Here is a 15,372-nt window from a genome sequence, read left to right as displayed (position 1 = left end):
CAATCCCAGCCCTTCGTATCTAAATGGAGCCGGCATGATAGGGACGGAGGGGGAGATCTGATCTCTATCCGGATCCCCCAGGAATGAATCCTCCTGGCTGCTCTCCTTCTGCCTTTGTCCTCTAACACGTTGGTGGCCAATTATCTCGGAAAAATAATGGCTGGACGTCGGGCGGGGGGGCGGGGCATGGGCGGGTTGTAAAGGTCGCAGTGTGAAGGGACATAGACAGGGGTCTCGTGGGAGTCCCAGTTGGCCTCTCTGGGGTTGGATGTTTCACTAGGCGGGGGGGGGGGGGGGGGGGGTGTTAGTGGTCCAAGATGGAAAAGGAGGCTTACACACTCTGGAGTCCATATTCCTCTCTCGCCTCCGCCCCTTCCCGCACTGGCCCACCTTTGGTGTCCGACATGCCCCTCGGCCCTCCCGACGCTGCTCAAATCCCTCCGTGCACAGTGGGAGCCCCGGAGTCTCTCCTCCAGCTAACTCCGTCTCTCTTAGTGGTCCTGACCCTCGTCCTCGTTCTCGTCTGTGAACTGCTCCGAGAGCTCCGCGCAGTGTTCTACCTAAAGAGCGCGGTGTGGGCTCCTAGGCCTGTCCCTGGGCGGGGAGAGAGTCTAGGTAGGCAAATCAAGTGATGCCTTCTGAGGAGAGAGGGGAACAAATGTTTTATCTTTTTTAAGTGGTGGGTACTCAGTTCTGTCTTGTGTTGTTTTTATGTCTTTTTATATCATAATTATTCCCTAGTAAACTGAAAACACTCCCCGTGTCATCTCTGAGGCCTGGTGTCCTCAGTTCCACCCTAAAGAGTTGTTTTGAAGGCCCCCAGGGTGGGGTCAGGGGAATGAGGGCATTAGGGACCCTTTGCACAGGCTCTGCCGAGGGAACTGAGGCCCCTCTGGAAGGGGGTCTGGAAATTGCTCTCACCAGCCTGTGCCCAGAAGGTAGAGCCCAGAGCTTTCTGTGAGCAGGGAGTGGGGTCACCCCTTCCAGGCAGACTGCCCCCTCCGAAGGCTCTGGTGAATGAAGCCTCCTGAGAGGGAGGACTGCAGCTCCGCACACGAGAGAGGGCAGGCCAACAGGAGGCCAGATTTGCCAACTCATAACCCCTCTGCTGGGAGAATATTAGTCGGCCTGCCCCTTTGGAGAGGGAGTGGGTGTCCATCCTGTCTTTAACGAGCCGACCCCCGCCTCCAACACTCCTACACCTCCAACACTCCCTACACCTCTCCAGCCCTGCAGACCCACTTTTGTCCTTTTTCCCTGTGACCAAGGCTCAGGAAGGGCCCTTCCAACTCCGCCATGGCTCTCCCAAAGCCAGAGCGCCCTCCTGCCGTGCCCACAGTGGGAAATGCCCCTTTCCACAAGGCAGCTGGATGGCTTCCTTCTCTACCACGGTCCCCTTCCCAACGCCACAGAAGGGAGGCCACCGGGCCTTCTGATGGGGGATCAGACCCAGGGCACATGGAGCAAAGGATAGAGTGGCGGGGGAGTGGGTGGGGACAAAGATGTGAGGTGCGGAGAGCAGGGGCACAAGGCCCACCGTGGCAAGGCAGAATGGAGTGAGGCTGCGGGTCCTGAGACCTTGGGCCCAGCAACATGCTATACAACTTGTGCCAAATCACAGCCCCCCTGGGCTTCAGAACCCCATCCGTCGGTACCCAGCTGATGAATACTGCTTTGGGCTGGTAAGATGGCTTCATCTCGTCTTATCCCACCCAGATGGTCCCTCCATCATTTCCATCCTCACACAGCACCAAGCTCTTTCCAGATGCTGGGCAGTGGCAGAGGGCACAGTGCCCCAGGGCTGAGCTGCTGCATTAGGGCAACAAAGATTTGTTGAGCAGCAATGGGTCTGGCCCAGGACAGACCCTGGGGCTTTAGAGGAATTAGATCCATCCCCTGCCCCAGGAAGGCACTGGCTCGTGCAGAGACAGGTGCGTAACTCAGGAGGTCAGACAGGAAGAGGGAAATAACAGCTCAGGGATGTTTTGGGAGTGTCACCAAGCTGGGCAGAGAGATACAGCCAGGAGCCAACTGGCTGGAAAATTCTGCACGAGAAGCAGGTGCCAAGTCCCCATCCCAGAACCGACTGCCGCGCCAGGCTGACAGCTTTCAAACCAGTCATCCCCTCCCTGAAGGGCATCAGGATTCTCAGGAGGGTGCCAGGCTAAGGCCCTGAACACTTGGCACGCGTGCACATGCACACACACACCTGCACGTGCACACACAGCAACACTTCAGAGCCAGAGAGAAAACCAAGTCCACAGGTAAAAATTATACTTTTATTATTTGAGTCACCAGGAGAAAGATTCACTTGTTGTGGTCCAAGTCAAATGTTGAGAATCGTTAACAGGCCAGAAAGAGTTGATCCCAAGCACAAGCCCACGAGGGAGGGGACCAGAACAGACCAAGAAAAGACAACCACCCCATATAAAAAGATGAACGGACGGCTTCACACACATACACACACATACATACAAACACACACACACACGGATGAAATGTTTGGACAGAGGCAAATTTTACATGGTCATTTGTTTCTTTTTAAATACAGGCTTGTGGGGTGGTATTTTTTTTTTCCAGCTATTTAAAAAAAAAAAAAAAAAAAAAAAAAAAAGGCCCAAAAGTGCATATGTGAGAGGATAAAGGCAGAAATGAAGCAATAAAGTCGTTTTCCCTGGAGGGACATGAGGAAGAAAATAGGAAGCAGTATGACAGAATTCACTTTTCTCACCAATGGACTTCCTGCATTTTCCTATTGGTCCACTACAGTTATATTCACATTCTAGCTTTGATGCATCTTCTTTCCTGGGATTAGGTTGGCCAAAGACCTTTGGAAACTGTACGAGAAGGCCAGGGACTTGACCCAGCCACCGGCTCTGTGCTATAGTAGGGGTGGATGGTTCTGGAAAGGAGCAAGGATGCCTTAGCAGCCCCTGGTCCCTCAGCACCAGTATGACAGTCCTTCTCTCTGGGGTGTGTAAGAAAAGGTCCCCCTATTTTTAGGGCGGGGGGAGCAGGGGGGCTGGCAGTGAGATTCCAGGGGCTGGCCTGCCTTGTTGTGGAAGGAAAACGAAGCAAAGGGAGAACAGGCTGCTTCTTGCTCCTCTAGGCTTTCCTCCCCTCTCTCCCTGCACAGGTCCTCCAACGACAGGACGCGTCTCCGACCTTGGTCCCCAAATCCAAGCTGTGCTTTGAGATCAAGAGGAAAGGTAATGGGCGGCTCCCTCATCCCCCAGATCGCCCAACCTAGACCCTCCACCTGCCTTCACCTCGGCTGGGGCCACAGAGAGAGACAGGTCAGGCAGGGCTCTCCCCACCCCCAATGGTCATTTCTTCATTGTTCCGATTTGGGGAAGATATTCCAACGTCAACCCCCACACACTGAGGACCTGACTGCTGAAATTTGCCTGTAGGGTCCCCCCTCTCCTGAAGGAACAAGAAGGCGAAGATGTCAACTGTGGAGCCTGAGGGGAAGACAGGAGGGGGAGACCCAGGATGTGTAGAGAAGAGCCCAGAAGAGATGAATGAAGCCAAGCAAGGGTCATCACAGCCGCCAACGAGCGAGAGAAGGGACTTGGAAATAGCACCATCTTTCCCTTCCTCATCCCGGGGTCTGTGCTTCCAGTTTTGAAGCCCTGGGACCTTCTCCTTTTGCTTCAAGGGGGCCTGAGGTTAGTAAGGGGGAGGGCACGGGGGTAGCGAGGCACCCCCGGTAGGGGTGACAGAGATGGGAGGGGAAGAAGAGGCCTAGAGCCATGGAGCCTGCCCCCACCCTCACGCCAGCAAGCTGCCGGCCCCCGCATCAGCCCGGCCAGCTCCACAACTACCCCCCTCCCTGACCTCTGCCCAGTACCCTGGAAAGGGGGCAGGTGGGCTTCCACCGTTTGGCAATTGAAGGAAAGGAGGGATTTTCATGCCAAAGAAGACACCAGGGACTTCTCCCCCACTGGGGTCCTCCCAGAGACTCCCACAGGCCTGGACCCTGACTGCCACAGATACAGAAATGCTCCTTCCCCCACAGGCGGAGTCTTGGAGAGGCGCAAAGGCTCTGTGGCTTTGCACAGTTCCAGTCCACTTGGCTTTGGGCTGAGGACAGGCGGCTGCAGGGAGGCCTGAGACATCTTCCCATGGGGAGGAGGGGGTAGGACCCACCTAACCCAGAGCTCAGGGGGGCTGGCTCTCGGTGCAGGAGCCAGCCAGGGCGCCTGGGGACTGAGGGGAGGAGGAAGGCAAAGGGCTCTGGGAGAGAACACCCTGTCCCCCTCCTTCCCGCAGCTGTCCCTGAAAGTAAGAAAGGCGAGCACTTGACCCAAGCCATGCTTCCTAGGGAGCTCCTCGCCCACGCCCCTGTGCGTGGGCAGGAGAGCGAAATCACAGTGTGAGAAGGAACACATGCAGGGAGGGATGAATGAACCCCGAAGCGGGAACGCTCCCCTCCTCTGTGGTCCTTGAGAGTGGGAGAGGGTGGTGAGGGGCCCCCTCAGAGGGCTGCCAGCCCTGTCTTTGAGAAGCAGAGGCAAAGCCCATCCCAGGGACAGGGGTGGTGGGGTCCCATCTCGGAATGTATGGAGCCCCTCCCCTGGGAGTCCTGGAAAGTTGGGGTGTGTGAGGAGGGCAGGAAGGTCTGGGTGGAGGGGCGGGCAGAAAAGAGAGAAGGCAGAGGCCTGGGAGCCAATGGGTCTGCCATTCCAGACCAGCTCCCCAGGCCTCAGCCTCCCCCAGAGAGGTCCACACCTGTTCCGTCCAGAGAGAAAACCAAGAAGTTGGTCAAGGGAAAAACCTGCCAGAGGAGAGCCCGCGAAAGTGGCAGAACAAGGCTTCAGTTGGCAAAAGAAGCTGGAGGAGGGTGGGAATAAACAAGCTGTCGCAGATTTAAAAAAACAGACACTGAAGGGTGGACAGGTCCGCCCAGGACAGATGTGATGCAGTGGAATGCACTGAAGATGGGCGGGTTGGGGGGGGGGGTTCAGATGGCCTCCACGTAGTTGGCCGGCAGCATCCCCGTGTCGCCAGTGCGCTCCACGGTCCCATACATCCAGCCATCGTCGATCTGCTGCACATTCACGATGGTGTCCCCATCCTGGAAGGAGACCTCGTCCTCGTCCGCGGCGCTGTAGTCATACACAGCGCGGTACCGCTTCTGCAAGAGTGGGGATGCGGTCAGCCTGGGGCCCGGCCCTTCTTTCTAACCCTATACGGCCCAGGCCTCTGATCTGTTCATCCACTGTGATCTCAGGGGGAAATTTCCAAACTGCAGACCTGATCATGTGACTCCCCGGCTTTAAGTCCTTCAGCGGTGTTCCACCTCCTTCAGCACCAGATTTTTCTTTTTTTAAAGATTTTATTTTTAAGCAATCTCTACACCTAACGTAGACCCCGAGATCTGGAGTCCTATGCTCTATGGACCCAGCCAGCCAGCACCAAATTGCAAACTTTCTTTCAAGCCACAGAAAATAGCTCCATCAGCACCGAAGTCTGTGTGTGGGGTAAGAGGTTACACCCTGCCCCACAAAGTGACCTTGGTCTCTTATCACCAACTCCGCCTCTATCTCTTGGGCTGAATTGCTGCCAGCTACGCCTGCATCCCGCGACAGCCTCCTCCCTAGTCTCCCTGCTTCCGCCCTCACCATTCTGCTGCCACTTCTCAAGAGCCACCCGTGAGCCTTTAAAAACAGAAATCAAAAACGTCCCTCTGCATAGCTCACCAATCACAAAGGCCTTCCTGTGGCCTACAAGTCCCTGCCTGATCTGACCTTATCTCCTACCTTTTTCCCCTCTAATTGCCTTGGCCTTCCTGCTGGCCCCAGGGCCTTTGCAGTTGCTGCTCTCCCTAAACCACTCACTCTCTCATCTTACTGAGGACTTTGGGGCTCTCCCTCCCAACATCCTGCTTTTTCTTCCCAGCATGTGCCACTATCCGACCTTATATTATTTACCTACTTATTTATTGCCTCCTTATTTGTCTCCCTGACTGAAATATAAGCTCCAAGACAGCAGGAAGGTGGTCTTTTATTCAGTGCCAAATCCCTAGTGTCCAATACTAGGTTTAGCTAGTATTAAAAGGACTGGCTGGTCTATCTGGAATCTTACCCTGCAGGTGACTTCTCAGTCCTGCCCAGAAGCCCCGTAGCATGGACACTCCCTTGTTTATCCCCTTATGTCCAGGGCATGAGGCTCCAGGAGGACAGGTATCTAAGGGCTATTTTACTTCTCTAAGTAGAGTGTCTCCTACTTCTTCCTCCATGAACTACTTCCAATTCCCAGGAACCCAGCACAGAGGAGCTGAACGCAGCTAGGAGCTCAGGCTGGGGGTTCCAGCAGCCCCCTCAGTGGGACAGGCAGCAGAACTTACAGACCAGGGACTTCAACTCTAAGCACAGTAAGCCTGGTCCTGCCCCAGTTCCTATTTTGCTCATCACTGACTTGGCAGCATCGTTGAGCGCTGGCCCTGCGCCTGGTTCAGAGCCGCTGAACCAAGAGGACGTGGCCTTGCCCGCACAGCGCTGCAAACCCAGCAGGGGATACAGACACAAGTTAACAAACAGAACATTCTGAGTTGCCAAAAGTGCTCTGAAGAGAACCAGTGGTGGGGAGTGACAGATGTGTCAGGGGAGACCCATGTGACATTGGGGGGTTTAGGAGGACCCCTTGGAGACAGGACTGAGATCTAAAGAATGTGGTCGGGCTTGGGGGTCATCCTCATGGGGAGTGGGGAGCAGGAGGCAGGAAACTGAGCAGGGGAGGTGACTTGTGCAATGTACACCCAGAGCTGGAGCGCTGGGCCCCAACCCCAGCCCAGGGCTTGGTGCATTGACCACACAGGTCTCTATCACCTACAGAGGGCAAAAGGAGCTGGGGTCAAAGATCTGGGGAAACCAGGCCTCCAGGTTGGGTTTCTAAGGAGAATCTAGGAGCTGTGACCACGAAGGCCTTCTCTGGGCCCATCCACCTCTGGCTTCCCCAGACTTCTGACCCCCATTCCACCTCCCGGCTCCAGGACCTCTCCCACTTGGCCACAGCTACTTACCCCGCCCCCGCCTGGGGCCCTGCATGGTATGGAGACCGGGGCAGCAGGCTCCTTGTAGCCACCATAGGACTGTGCCACTGGCTGCTGCTGGGGCTGCTGGTAAACTGCAAGATGGGAGAGACGAGGCTCAGAAACCCGATCCCTCCCTCGGCCCCCTCACTTCCCCCAAGAAGCCCCTATCATGCATTTCCACCACTCACAACCTTACTCAGACCCCACTTCTCAAAGGTTCATCTGTCTGCACATGTACATCTGCTGGTGTTGCACACTCTACAACAGGGGCTATACCTCTGCCAACATGCTGGCACCGGGCATGGACCCTGACCCAGGTGCTCATTGCCCCACTGGGAGGGGTCCTGAGGGTGTGTGTGTGTGTGTGTGTATGTCTATGTGTGCGTGTGTGTGTGTGTATAGAGAGGAATTCTTGCCAACCTCCTCCCCATCCCAAAGCTGGCCTGGTCTCAGGCCCTCTGCCTAAAGAGGGGCACTGGCTTGCTTACCTGGGGCGCTGGCTGGGATGTGGTGGGGCGGCTGCTGCTGCTCCTGGGTGTCTCGGCGCTCAGACTCCATGCCCTCGCCTCCGCTGGGGGCCATGCGGCTCTTCTCAAACTCCTCATGGTATTTTATCTGCAGTGGCAGAGAGCGCTGGGTAAAGGACTCACAGAAAACCAACCAAAGCTCCTTTCCTGTGGCCACTTAAGATCTCCCAGGACAGGAGAGACTCCCCAAGAGCTATAGGCAGACGGGACCAGATTCCTGTGGCTACTTAACCTTGCTGGGCCTCAGTTTCCACCTCTGTAAAATAGGACATTGGAGCCCACCTCTGGTGTTGCCGCAGGACGACAAGAATGTCCGCTCACTGATACCTGCTGGGTGCCAGGCACTGTGCTGGGTTCTACCTCCCTGGCCCATTTTAGCCTGTCGGCACCTGGGAGAGGGATATACGACAGTCCCTGTCTAACTGACAAGAAGGAAATGAAGGCACTGACAAGCTAAATGAGGGAGGAGAGCAAACCCTGCCCTGTTCTCTGGAGCAGAAGGAACCAGTGACTCTGGGCCCCAAGGCCTGATGGGAGCTGTCCCGGCCCAGGGCAGTCCCTTTTGGCCATCCTCTCCCACTTGCTCTGCTCCCTTCTCTCCTACTCAGTGGCATTCGCTTTGCCAGGAGGGCAAGAATTGACACTTGGCCAGGCAGGGCTTACATTTACTAGACCCGGGCTAAAGGTCTAGAGGTGTGGCCGAGGAGAACAGGGCACAGCATCTGTGGCTCACTGCAGGCCCGGCTGGGAGGCCCAGCTGGGAAGACGGGCAGGGCGGGAGTAACATCTCACCTAGGAGTCTGGGTCCTGATGAGCCCCTCCTTTCTCTGCCCCTTCCCTTCGAGCCAGAGCAGGGACTCACCCCCAAATGGTGAGATGGGCTGACCATATTACTTAGGGGGAAGCAGCCAACCCTGGCCAGACTAAAAACCGACAGGCTCCCTCAACTCCTGCTCAGAAGGGCACCCAGGAGGGAAGTTTTCAGACCTAAGGCCAGTGCCTTGCTCTAACATTCTGAAGACAAGAGCCAAAGCCGAGTGTCCCCGAGCCCCACTCCCTCGGTGACTCCTGTCCACTGGCTGGAGAGGGGGCGCGGCGACAAGGAGCGAGGCCACCCCTCCTGAGGTCTTGAGGCTCACAAGGCAACTGCCCTTCCGACTTTTGTCCTAGGGGTTAGAAGGGTGAGCTTCCTGTGTTTACTTTCTGTGGAAGAAAAGAGACCTGACCGCGGGAGCCAGTAACCAGGGGAGGGAGAGCACATGCGTAGAAGCAGACAAAGGCCTGCACTGGGGGGACACCTGTCCCTAATGCTGGGGGCCCAGCTTCCCTGCATGGCAGCCGCCTTCTCTGGGTGTGAAGGGGTGACAGAGAGCCCTGGGGGAGAGGGTACGTCCATCCCAATTCCTCTGCCATACTCAGAAGCCAACACCTAGAGCTATTCCCAGTCAGTGTCCTATAGACTCGGTCCCTCAGCACGAGAGTGGTGCCCCTCCCACGCCCCATCCCTGGAAGGTCATCAGCTTTTTGCTTACTCATGTGACCCTGGGAGACTCCCCACCGCTCTGGGCCTCACTTTCCTATCTGTAAACTGTACCAGCTGTTCCCAGGAGGTGCTGAGGCTCCAGACCAGGTCCAGCAACCAAACCAGACTCCAGAGCTGAAAGCAAGTAGGGACATGCGTGCAGTTCCATGAGCGGCTGCTAAAATCACTCTTGGTGCTTAGAAAACCACTACCCAGGATAAATATTTCTAAATGAGGGCCAGCTGCCCCAGGTGGATGGAGTCGTGGCAGCCTGAAAATAGCAGAAGCCTGCCCACCACCACCGATGTACACACCACCCGTTAGTGTGAATACCAAGAACCTTCCGATTTGCTCGGCGACTCACGCAGAGTGCTTGAAGGCTCTTTCCGCCATCATCTCCCCCGGCCCTGGTGATAATCCCCGCTTCACACTGGGCAGGTACACTTTTGTTCCCACTTTACAGAAGATGGACATGAGCTCAGAATTTCAATGACTTCCCAAGACAGAGCTTTCACTACTCAGGAAGGGCCGAGGCTGGTGACACAGGGACAGAGTCACAGGGGACAGGCCCGCACCCAGGGGCAGGTGCGGAGCTGGGGGGCCACGTGCCCAAGGCCACCCCTCACCCCACTTCACGGCTTCGGTTTGGGCATAAATGTGAGTGGTGCACCTCTCACTTGAGTGGGGGTGATGACCCCAAGGTCACCCTAACTTTGAGGGGAGACGAGGCAGCGTGGCAGGGAAAGTGGGGTGCAGCTCCTCTGCCTGGGCCCACTGGGAGAAGACGCCACCACTCTCCACAACCTCTCCCTCCCTTCCCTAGCAAATGAGAAAACTGTGTTCTGTCTTTGCAGGCCTACCGAATGGCATGAGAAGCCAACAGGCACGCTGAAGGGAGTTAGCCTATCCGAAAGGGAAAGAAACATTTTCCAGACTCCAAGCATCTGGCTCGTCCCTGTTCCACAGTCAGCAGAGTTTAATCTTCCAAGAGCCCTGAATGGGGGTCACCATAAACCCAGAGATGTCACCTAGGGCCTCAGCTTAAGAACTGTCACAGGCAACGGGGTGGCTCAGTCAGTTAAGCATCCCACTCTTGGTTTTGGGTCAGGTCATGACCTCATGGGTCACTGGATCAAGCCCCATGTCAGGCTCTGCGCTCAGCATGGAATCTGCTTAAAAGCTTCTCTCCCTCTGCCCTTCCCCCCAACTCTCTCTCGATCTGTCTCTCTCAAATAAGTAAATCTTTTAAAAAATAAGGAACTATCATGGGCCCCCAAGCACTCTGTTCTATGCCCAGAAGATCCAAGTGCACGTGGGTTGAGAGGCTAGGACTCGGGGGTGACCAGTGGAGGGTCCATTCCATGGCTAAATACAGAACCCCATTTTCTCTGCTAGCCCACATTCTGTTTTCTGAACCCCTGCTCCTGATTGTGGTCGAAAACGGAGGTCTGACACCACACCGCACTCTCACATGACTCTACATCACAGGCCACAAGGGAACACAGACTCTGGATGGAATCATCAACTCACCAGCCAGAGTCTATTATTTTTAATAATTTTTTTTTTTAATGTCTCCCACTCTCTGATTGTGTGTCCTTACATGGATTACTTCATTTCCTTTCCTCAGCCAGCCCTACGACTGTGCATCACTATCACACCCCCCCACCCCAGTTTTCTAGATGGGGAAACCACGTAACAGGTGGAGTTAGCAGAATCCAGCTCTCACATCGCATCCTTACTTCTCAACTACCATGCAATACTGCTCCCTACTACAGACTAACAGTATTTTGTTTTTAAAACAAATGTGAATCTGTGTTCACCTTCATTAGTCATCAGAGAAATCATTGCAGGTTAAAACCACAGTAAGATACCACTACACACAATCAAAATGGCTAAAGTGAGCAAGTCTAAGTGAGGAGGCAAAGCAATGGGAACTCATCCCTGCTGGCTGGAGGGAAAATCAGTACCCACTTGAAAAACAGATTGGCATTATCTGATAAAGTGAAGGATCATAAACTCTAAGACCCAGCAATTCCACTCCACAGGAACCCCAAGAAATATATGTATGCGGACGTCCAGAGCGTGTGGAAGCAATCTCAAATCCAACACCAGTATCAATAAAATGTATTAAGCTTTAAATGGAATATTATACAGCAACGAAAAAGAATGGCACGTAGCTACATGCAAGTATGTCCATGAATTTTTTTTTTTTTAAGATTTTTTTTTTTTGTATTTATTCATTCGACAGAGAGAAATCACAAGTAGATGGAGAGGCAGGCAGAGAGAGAGAGAGAGAAGGAAGCAGGCTCCCTGCGGAGCAGAGAGCCCGATGCGGGACTCGATCCCAGGACCCTGAGATCATGACCTGAGCCAAAGGCAGCGGCTTAACCCACTGAGCCACCCAGGCGCCCTGTCCATGAATTTTTAAGCATAATGTTGACCAAAGGAAGGAAGACACAAAAGGAATACCTAGTATATGTTCAGAAACAGGAAAAACAAAACTATAGCATTTAGTAATACACAGTAACATATTAAAATTAGAAAAAAGAGGGGCGCCTGGGTGGTTCAGTCTGTTAAGCTGAGTGTCTGCCTTCAGCTCAGGTCATGATCCCAGGGTCCTGGGGATCGAGCCCTACATCGGGCTCCCTGCTCTGCAAGGAGCCTGCTTCTCCCTCTCCTTTCTGCCTGCCGCTCCCCCTGCTTGTGCTCTGTCAAATAAGTAAAATCTTAAGAATAAAATAAAATTTAACTAGAAAAAATAAATCACAGCAACACTCTCAAAAATTATACTCCCGTTGTTCCACGAGCCTGTGTCCAGGTCATCTGACCCTGGGCATGGAATTTCTGTTTGATGTTACTACTTAACTACTGACTAGGCCCAGCCCTTAAAGAGTGAAGCCAACTTAACCAGAATATGCGCTGCTCATTATTTTTCTTTTTTTTTTTAAGGATTTTATTTATTTGACAGAGATCACAAGTAGGCAGAGAGGCAGGCAGAGAGAGAGGAAGGGAAACAGGCTCCCTGCTGAGCAGAGAGCCTAATGTGGTGCTTGATCCCAGGACCCTGGGATCATGACTAGAGCTGAAGTCAGAGGCTTTAACCCACTGAGCCACCCAGGCGCCCTGCTCATTATTTTTCACTGATATAAATGCAAAGCATTTCTTCCTGTGGCAAATATATTCCTGAAGTTTATGGTTTTATGGTCCTGTAGAACATTACCGAGTTCTGCAGATAACAGCAGAGTACTAACCAGTTCCGGTCTCATTGTATCCAGCACTTTCTTTCACTGACTAGGTAGCACATCTGCCTGACCTAACCTCCAGCATAATTAGTTAAGTGAAATATAGGAGAGGTGCTCACTGTATGAGAGCTAGGTTTTTAGCACTTTAAAAACTCTATTCTGGGGCACCTGGGTGGCTCTGTGGGTTAAACCTCTGCCTCTGGCTCAAGTCATGACCTCAGGGTCCTGGGACCTGTGGGTAGGGAGCCTGTTTCCCCCTTTCTCTCTACCTACTTGTGATCTCTCTCTCTCTCTCTCTCTCTCTCTCTGTGTCAAATAAATAAAATCTTAAAAGAAAAAAAAAAAAAACCACAAAACTCTATTCTAAGAGGAGTTCAGGTTGTGGCAGGCGGGGGGAGTTCAGGAATGTTTCTTGACTTGCACAGTGAGCACAGGTGTTCCCTCAGTGTTACTGGGTGTTACGTTTCACAGAAAAAGACCCAGGGTTGTATACAGAAAATCAATATATAAGAAGATACGGAGATAAACAAAACCAGAACTCCCCCACTGTTTAGCAGGGGCTCAGCCATGAAAATTTCCCAGTGCATTAGAGCCACTGGCGTTTGGGACCAAAGGTCTTTCCAGAAGGATACGCTGCATCCCAGAGCACACAGCCCTGACCTCCCAACCCTTCCCATGCCTTTAACCAAGACACAGTTCCCCCAAAAGTACAACTTACTGGACCCCGCCTCAAAAGCTTTCACACATTCTCAGTACCAGACAATGGCCCAACTTTTCAACCAAGCTTTATCCCCTACCTCTTCCTGAGCCACAGTGAGGAAAGTGGACAGGTCTGCCTTTACAGAGATGGTAACTGTACTGACCACACTGATCTGACAGATGACAGACCGCACACATCCAAGGCCTTTAACCATTATTCCTCTGGGGATGCAATCTCATCCCTTCACAAGATGGTCTGACCTCTCCGGGAGCAGCTGGAGGTCACCGGGTGCTAACCTGGGAAGTGAGTGACCAGCTACACAGAGGACACTGTTTTGGATACTAAGCAAAAGGTGTGGCTCTCTTCTAAACACTATCTTTACGCCCAACTCTTCTGGAGGTTGGGACAACCTCACAATGGCTCTCAGCATGGTTTCGAGCTCCCTGAGAGTTCGGGGATGTGGCCAGGCCTGGCAATCCCTGACTTAAGGCTTGAGAAAGCACTTTTTTTTTTTTTTTAAAGATTTTATTTATTTATTTGCCAGGGAGAGACACAGGCGAGAGAGGGAACATAAGCAGGGGAAGTAAGAGAGGGAGAAGCAGGCTTCCCGTGGAGCAGGGAACCTGATGTGGGGCTCAATCCCAGGACTCTGGGATCATGACCTGAGCCAAAGGCAGTCGCTCAATGACCAAGCTACCCAGGCACCCTGAGAAAGCTTTTTCAAGCTTTTTAAGGAACAGCTCTCAAACTTCACTGAGCATCCCCAGAATGCAGCTTCTCCCCAGAACGTTGCTTAAAATGCTGGTTCCTTAACTGCGGCTCAGGTCATGATCTCAGAGTCATGGGATGGAGCCGCGTTGGGCTCCCCACTCAGCCAGGAGTCTGCTTGGGATTCTCTCCTTCTCCCTCTGCCCCTCCCCCTGCACTCTCTCTCAAATAAATAAATCTTAAAAAAATAATAATGAAACAAAATAAAATGCTGGTTCCTGGGTCGGGCTCCCAGAGATGCTGAGTTAGGCAGCCTATGAGGAGCCGGCTTATGGGCCTGCATTGTCAATAAACCTTTCCACATCGGGACATCTGGGTGGTTTAGCTGGTTAAGTGCCTGACTCTTGGTCTGGGCTCAGGTCATGATCTCAAGGTCGTGAGATTGAGCCCCACATCGGGCTCTGTGCTCAGTCCAGGACTCTGCCACAGATTCTCTCTCTCTGCTCCTCTTCCCCTATGTGTGCACTCTCTCTCTCTCTAATAAATAAATAAAATCTTTAAAACAAAACAAGACCAAAAAAACCTCTCCCATGTGATTTTAGTACAGTCATTTACTGAGGCCACATCTGACAGACTAACTGGGTTCACTAAAACTGAGAGCCCTCCAGCTTTGTGGTCACACCTCAGACATCCCAGCTAAAGCTGCAAAAAGCAGAACCCCGTCAGGTTCAAGCCACCTCCCCCACCTCCGAGCAGAGGCCAATCAGCTAATGGCAGCCCTGTGGTTAATGATAAGATGGTTATCACCTTAGGTGTAGATGTCTTGGCCACAATGAGTTCAGTTACCAGAGCTCCTCAGATGTTAACACCTCCAATAAGTGGGTATGGAATATTCTGGAAGCCCTCCAGTAAGGGAGGCAGGGATGACTGGGCTCGCTTGTCTTCTGCCTCTAAAAGCCACAGGCTGGAAGAAATGAGTAAATGTGCCTGGGAACTGGGGTTGTAGATGAGAGCACGTGTCCTTGCAATGGAAACACCACAGAGGCCTGGAGAGTCAAGACTCCAGCTTTGCGAGCCATTCCACGTTTTCCCCACTGCCCAAGGCTTTCCCCCTCCCTCCCACCTGTCATGTGGAGAGCTGGAAGACACAGACCTTTAACCCTCTTTACCCTTCAGAGAGTCTGGGCAGCATCCTTGGGGAAACTCTAGGGTACGAGGCCAGACCCTGGCTTATAAAGCAACTGAAACAGGTTTTACTAGAGAGAGAGAGAGAGAGTGTGTGTGTGTCTGGGTGGGGGGGGGGGTGAATTTGAGCTCTTCTAGCCCAAGGGAAGCTCTCCATTTCCTCAAGCCACAAATTTCAAACCGTAGGTCAACGGCCTTGTTGCAAAACCCACTTAGTTACTCATTTAGTTAAGTCTGCAGCAAGCATCTTTACAAGATAAAATAGAACAGAAAATATCTGAATCCTCTCCAAGGACTCTTCAAGGAAAGCTCTGAGTCGGTTTTCTCTCTAAATAAATAAGCAAGCCTGTTTGGTGGGTCATCATGTGAAATGTATGTTGTATCGTAGGTTGCAAAGTCTAAAAGCCACTGACTTGGACCTGACTGGTTCTCCTGGCCCTAAGCCCCTG

At 53.0% G+C, this 15,372-nt stretch overlaps 1 protein-coding gene across 5 annotated transcripts in view; it reads right to left on the bottom strand.

Moving 5' to 3' along the window:
- Positions 1-2,259: 2,259 nt before the first annotated feature.
- LASP1 (LIM and SH3 protein 1) overlaps positions 2,260-15,372 on the bottom strand; it is a 38,718-nt gene continuing 25,605 nt past the window's right edge. For all 5 annotated transcript variants that reach the window (XM_082704981.1, XM_082704984.1, XM_082704982.1 and 2 more), the window contains 3 exons: positions 7,528-7,654; positions 7,028-7,131; positions 2,260-5,140 (listed from right to left, as the gene is read on the bottom strand). In XM_082704981.1, coding sequence (XP_082561107.1) covers positions 4,967-5,140; positions 7,028-7,131; positions 7,528-7,654 — 405 coding nt within the window. In that variant the 3' untranslated portion in view covers positions 2,260-4,966. The remainder of the gene's footprint in view (positions 5,141-7,027; positions 7,132-7,527; positions 7,655-15,372) is intronic.

Source organism: Mustela nivalis (assembly GCF_964662115.1).
Source record: "Mustela nivalis genome assembly, chromosome: 17".
In the NCBI taxonomy this organism is placed as follows: domain Eukaryota; kingdom Metazoa; phylum Chordata; class Mammalia; order Carnivora; family Mustelidae; genus Mustela; species Mustela nivalis.
The sequence above is the reverse complement of the archived record's forward strand: the minus strand, read 5'-3'. Positions and strand labels throughout refer to the sequence as shown.